Source organism: Parasteatoda tepidariorum, chromosome 3 (assembly GCF_043381705.1).
Source record: "Parasteatoda tepidariorum isolate YZ-2023 chromosome 3, CAS_Ptep_4.0, whole genome shotgun sequence".
NCBI classification, from domain to species: Eukaryota; Metazoa; Arthropoda; class Arachnida; order Araneae; family Theridiidae; genus Parasteatoda; species Parasteatoda tepidariorum.
Window position 1 is genome coordinate 74,127,449 of NC_092206.1, and position 6,843 is coordinate 74,134,291.

Consider the following 6,843-nt stretch of genomic DNA (forward strand, 5'->3'; position numbering starts at 1 on the left):
TCCCAATTTATTGGCAACTGGTTTAAATCCTGAAAACTCCCACCCTGTTCCACCAAAAGTAGTAATAATATAATAACATGCTCCTATAAAAAGTAAATAACAAAAAAAACTTACATTTCAAATTTTTTAATTTCAGTTCCACAGCCCGTTTTTTCCGTTTTTCTTTTATTGTCTCTGGATCATCATTTTTATCGTAGATCTGACCACGACGTTTCCGACCAGGTCTCCTCACAGGAATAGTTTCTGGTGGTTTTTGAGGAGGCTCAGATTTGTCAATTACATTGCTTGTTTTGGATTCTTTTTCTTCTTTATTAGATGAATCTGAATCATAATCTTTCTGATTCTCATTTGACTCGGAAACAGAATTTACTTCCGAGATTTGTGAAGCGTCATCCTCAGAAGCCATTTTTATTTGAAGAGAAGGAGTCAAATACTGTAGCTCAAGGAAGCATCATATACTAAACATTGCAAAGGTTGATGACAACTACCCCAGAGTAACAATTGTTATCATGTTAAAAAAAGCAATGATAAAACCTAGAACAGACATTAAATTAGACAAGTTCTTACATTTTTTTAAACAGGCATACTTTTTTTACAGAAATATTTTAACCATATTTATTAGGGGTCTGTCCATGCCAAATTTACCGTTTAGCGGTACCTTCACAAATTCAACTTTAGGAAAAACGGCAGCTTCACAAAATACTCTTTCTTAAAATTTTATTTTTGTATACCTTAAGAAACGATAAATCCATATTTTTACCATATTCTGTGTGTTGATTTTTTAATATAATTTTTAATTTTCACAAATTATGTCTAAATTTTTGCAAAATAGGTACCTCTCAGAAAAAACTAGACAGACCCCTGTTTATAAAAACAAACAATATTAAAACAATATTTTCTGTTAAAAACCTTCTTATTTCTGATAGACCTTAATAAAATCAAAAAAACTTAAATACCTTTGATAAATGTTGTAAAATACAATAAAGGAAAAAGAGTGAACTTAAATACAAAAAAAAATCAGAGATTGACCAAAATTTCCTTAAAAAAATATAGTATTTATTACTTAGTTTTTTTATTTTTTCAAAGAAAATTGCAGAGAATTTCTTTAGATCTATGTAAAGAAACAATTTCATGAAAAAGGTCTTCAAAAATTCTACAAAATCTGAAAATAAGGCTTTTAGTACTTAGAGGAAGAGGCCTCTAAAAAAGTTTGTCCTTGGGGCTTGTAAAACTTATATTCAGCCTTGCTTGCATAAAACTTTGAAACTAGGTATACTCAACATTTGTTGATCATTTTCTTCCAAAAATCAAACACAAAGACAGTCTTTATTATTATCTACTCTATTTTGGAAAAATAATAAAAAATTGCAAAATAATTATTGAGGCTAAAGAAGCTTAACCCATTATGGATCACCCACAAAAGAATTTGAATATATATATTAAAAATACCTATATGTGAAAAAGAGGAAAAACATATGTGTTTATACCAAATGGATATTTTTTAGAGAGATTTCCATATTAGAAACTACACTAAAATAATTGTCAATTTTTTTAGACTTTTGAGCCAACAGACTGCAACAAACAAAAAATTGCAAATGTAGACAAACCCAAAGGTGGTGGTAGTTGGAGCAAACAGATACTGATACGGTAAAATATCTGAATGGGGCAAATCAAAGGACAAAATCTGTATCTAGCCACTTTCGGGCAAACCACAATAAATAAATACATCAGGAATAAAAGTTTAGGACCGGAACACTTTGGCATTGCAGTTGGTGCTTTTAGGATCCAATACAAAAATGTCCTTTCTTAAACAGTTTTTCATGTGTTTTTAAAAAATAAAAACTCTGGCAGACATCAGATGCAAAGTTACAAAGTACTGTTTCTAAAATTTCAGAATACAAAAAATATATTACTAAGAGAGATATTTCTTCCGATTACTACTGTTAGTACATCAGAAATGTTCCTTAAATATTGATTTTCCTATCTAATTCTTTTCGGTTGCAAGGGAGAGAGTCATACTTTTAACATTTTAAACAAGAAAGATGAGTAAAACAGTAAAAATAAATGTTAAATAAAAATATAAGAATAAAGTTTAAAGAAAACATGATCAGTAAAGCTTAAGGTACAGAAAACGCTACGAAAATAGATGCTTTGGAGTTAAATAGTTAAAAAAAATATTGATCTATTGTTAATATTCACAACTTAAATTCAACTATAAGGCACAAATGCAAGAAACAATGTAAACAGAAAATCAGCACATTATTTAATAAATGATCTTACAAATATACAAAATTAAAATTGTTTCGTGCAATTTATAGTTTTATACTATATATTATTGTATACGGCTTGTTCACTTCACCGTCTAAACCGAGAACAAAACTCAGCGCTGAGGAAAACAAATAATATAAATAAGGCAGTGTCTATTACACCGACTATCGGTAAGATAGCCTCAGAGCTATCGCGCCGACGTTGACAACAGCGCCACTTTACAGAAACTAATTCATCGGTACAATAGCTATAAGTTATGCTTTTCTACCTGTGTATGTGAAATTGGTAATGGGTTGTCATTGTTTCACCAACAACAAAAAATTTAAAAATAAAAGAACATTATTTCTTTTTTCCTTAAAGCGTATAAAATTTTTCATAGAATTTTTAAAAACTAAATTATTTATTAACATTATATTGGATTTATTTAAATATATTAATTGTTTCTTTTGACTCATTTATATTTTAATTAATAATTTAAATAAAGTTTTTACTAAAGTACAAATAAAGGTGTCTTTTCCTACTTTTTTTTCTGGTGAANCATTTTTTTTAATGAATTCTTCCACCATGTGTATTTCAATTCCAGCGGAGCCTTATCAAATTTTTTAAATTTCTTTGAAGCATTTTGTAAAGTTTTCGCTTCTCTCTTCCAGAAGATCGTCCTTTTTTCTTTTTCAAATTCATGAATGGCTATTTGTTATTCTTCATATGAAGAAAATCAAGATGCTACAAAAATTGTAGCTGCCTTGACTACGATAAACAGAGCTAAATTATTTTTGAAAAAAAAATCGGAGAGTCACGTGGACAGATACGCTCTATGATTGGTTAAAAATTTGATCGGTAAGATAGCAAAATGAATTTTACTGCGCCGATAATCGGTGCAATAGACACTCCGTATAAATAAAGCGTCATGAGACGTGATGCCATCTTTAAACTACTAAATATTTCATTTTAATAAGAACAGTCACTCAGAGTTTATTCGTGCTGCATTCGAATGCCGCAACTGTGAAGTCGTTCAATCATCAATTTTACCGAAATATGGACAAACTTTATTAATTATAAGCTATTTTAGATTTTAAAAAAATACTAAAAAAAATATACAAATCAATCAAAAGTTTTCAACTGTTAGAAACTAGAGTTGGGATCGTATCTTTGACAGCACTGAGCGTATGGATATTCATAGGAAAAGAAAGTTAATTAATTTCTGTCCAGATTTTCAAATAGATTAAAAACTTATAAGTGAGGAAGCATTGTGGAACTGAAACCTACATTTAACATAGTTCTGGTTCTGAAAGAAAGCGTTGTAGAAATTTTAGAAAATATTTCTGACATTTAAATACGAAAAAATCTCGTAGTGTATTCCCATACAACTGAAAAGATGAGGACATGGAACCGGTCTTCTCCCAAGATGGTATATTCGAATGTTGCGATCGCGAATTGGCGCCGGTCTGGGAAACATCCTTGCGGATGAACCGGAAACAACATACATACATCACTGCCCGTTTCACAGGGAAGACACATTTACACAGCATCCATCCGTAGAGCGCAATTTTAACCTGAACCAGAGCACGATCAATCTCCGATCCAGTACACCCAGAGGTATTAATTTGTTATGGGAACTTTTGAGACCCAATAAAGTCACCATTTTGCACATGGGAAGTCTTCGGTCAGCGGAAATCGAACTCACGACCTCCCGGACATGGGCCCAATGCCCCACCGAAAAACTAATATAAAAGGGCAAAAACAAAAAATTAAAGTACATTGAGAAAAATAACACTTTTTTACAGGTTAGAATGTTGAAAATAAATTTCAACACTCCATTGCAAGTTTTTTTTGGGAGGATTATACATTCGTTTAAATTAATAAGCATTAGTTTACTTTTTTTTTTTATCGATTTCTAATTTCTACAGAAAAACTTTTCTTTTCAGAATCCGATTTAGGCAATTTTTATTGTCTCAATTAATGCCTCCAACTACATTTATATAACAAAACCTTTGCCACGTTTATTTACAATCACTATTTTATACTGTCACTCTCAATTCGAAAATTCATTACCATGTCTGTTATCGATAATTTGTGTAATTCAGAAGGTCAGGCACTTTCTCTGATTAAAATATTTCGTGAGAGTACAGAAACTGATCACAATTCTATTTCAAAAATCGTCAGTCATCTCATTTTTTTTACGTCACAGGATAAATCCTTAATATTTTTTTTCGATTTGTGATCCTTGAGAATAAGGTTTCGTAGCATATCAGTGAAAATTTAACAATATATTAATAAAACTAAAGTACATAAGAAGCTATCCTTTCCCCCATATTCAGAGGGAACGCTATCAAAGATGGAAATCCTTTGAATTATTTTAATTGCAAAAAAAAGAACAATTACTTCAGTCTATGGTATCCCCCCCCCAAATTTTTTAAAAAATTACTTTCAAGAAACCTGAAACAAATTCTATAAAGGAATATTGTTTACATTTTAGGTTTATTTAGCATCATTTTTACAGATTTAATTTGGATAGTATTTTCGAAAATTTTTAAAATGAGTTTTTTACTCAACTATTGTAGTACTAGTAGTAGTCTCTCAATAACATTTTAAATGAATGTAGACAAATAAAATAAAAAGCTTAACTTTTTCTTTGTTTCAACCATTTATTTCACAATAACAGAAGCGCAAAAGATAGTACTAAGTAGTACTATATAGAAAGCAACAATAATCCTTCTTCACAATATTTACAAATACACAAATAAATCTTTTTCCAATAAATTTCTCTTTTCTCCATTAATCACTCAATCAGCATCACCAAGAACAATATTTCATTGTTAAAATGAAAAAGATAGACAATATAAGATGGGAAGTTTCAAAAGGAATGTTATGGTGGCACAATATTTACAAGTTTATGCAAATGATGGCTAACACAGTGGGACAGTTATTTTTAATATTCGACACAAAAAATGGGATTTTCTTCCAAGTTGAACATTTCAATAACAAATATTATATTTAACAAGTAGACAGGCAAGTAGTTATCATATATTTATACAACAAATAATAAACTGTAGTAACATAATGGTTTAATTAAAAGCCTTTTAATATTTACTAATTTTTAAAAAGAACAAAGAATTGGCAACAATTACAATAGTGTAACAAAAACAAAAGTATGATAAAAACATTGAAACATAATTTTCTATATGATTATAAATGAAATGTACTACACAGATTAAGATTTTGCACACATAACTATTAAGATCAAGAGTATAATTAATTTTTATTATTGTAAATAAAGATCTTCAAAACAATTGCACTAAAAATAAAAAGTTTTAAACAACAAAAAGGGTAAATACTGTACTTTTAACCTTCATATAAATATAATGTTAAAAAATATATATATGATAACACAAATGCAAGTTTAGTACTTGTTTTATTTTTAAAAACCTTAAAGAAAGCACTATTTGCTTGAAAAGTACAGGGTAAAAGTTATTAAAAAAATAACATAAATGATTAATAGTATAAATTAATCAATGTAAATAATTTGTTATTTAATAGTCCAATTTTAAAATTCTAAATAATATACGTAAAAAATATTTATAATTTTTTTTTCTCCAATTAATATAGTATAAATTAAGACAATCTTTAGTACAACCATCTATTTCCATTGCTTAGTAAAACAATTAATACACAAACTGAATGAACTATGCATTTTTTACATTACACAATTTTAGAGCTTTAGCCAATTTTTTAAATGAAGTCAACTCTGTTTCCCAATATTTACACATTTACATTGTAATTTTCAAACCTCGTACTAACAAACACTTTTACTTTTAAAAGTTTTTTTTAAGTAATAAAATTTTGAAAATTTCAAAAAAATAAAAAACTACTGATTATTTAAAAAGAATTATAACTACACATCAAAAATTAGTTATTCAAATTACTAATTTCAATCTGAAACTTTTCATGGATTTCAATTTTAGAAAATATTCTTAATCAAAAGTGCAATCATTGTCAAGCATTTGTTAGTAAATGCTGAAGCTTTTAAAATCATAAAACTTAAGAGCCATGTAGATGAACATTGTTCCTATAATTAATAACCAAGATATTTTCTCCAGGTTTTATTTCACGGTTTAATGTTCAATAGCAGATGAGCAATAGAAACCAAAGTTATTAATGATAAAAAGTCACTTTCCATGTGCTAATTAAACCCAAAAGAACTGGACTAAACTGAGAACATTCCTTTTTAAATAAAAAAAAGGAAAAATGAAAACTGCACAATATAAAAAAAAAAAAAGTGCTGGATACATATATTTTTCTTGTGAAGTAAGTTCTAGAAATTATTAATCCAATTTTTCCAAAATTATCGTATTTGTTATTATTTTATATAGAGGGGTTTTTAATAGTGTTAATAATGCGCTAACTATGCCTGATTACGCTTGTGCAAAATATAACTGTCATTCTATACAGCAACATATTACAATTAAAAATATTTAAATAAACCTACAACATATTATTTATTAACTTGTTTTTTTTTTGCCACAGATGTAATAGAGTTTTCTGACAATGATTGTACTACATAAAAAAAAAAATACT

The 6,843-nt window shown here is 28.2% G+C and overlaps 1 protein-coding gene across 2 annotated transcripts in view; it reads right to left on the minus strand.

Moving 5' to 3' along the window:
- The window catches only part of LOC107446081 (uncharacterized), a 32,064-nt gene extending 29,652 nt beyond the window's left edge, over window positions 1–2,412 (minus strand). For both annotated transcript variants that reach the window (XM_016060641.3, XM_016060624.3), the window contains exons 1-2: window positions 2,281–2,412; window positions 115–534 (exon numbers count right to left, since the gene is read on the minus strand). In XM_016060641.3, coding sequence (XP_015916127.1) covers window positions 115–406 — 292 coding nt within the window. In that variant the 5' untranslated portion in view covers window positions 407–534; window positions 2,281–2,412. The remainder of the gene's footprint in view (window positions 1–114; window positions 535–2,280) is intronic.
- Window positions 2,413–6,843: the final 4,431 nt, after the last annotated feature.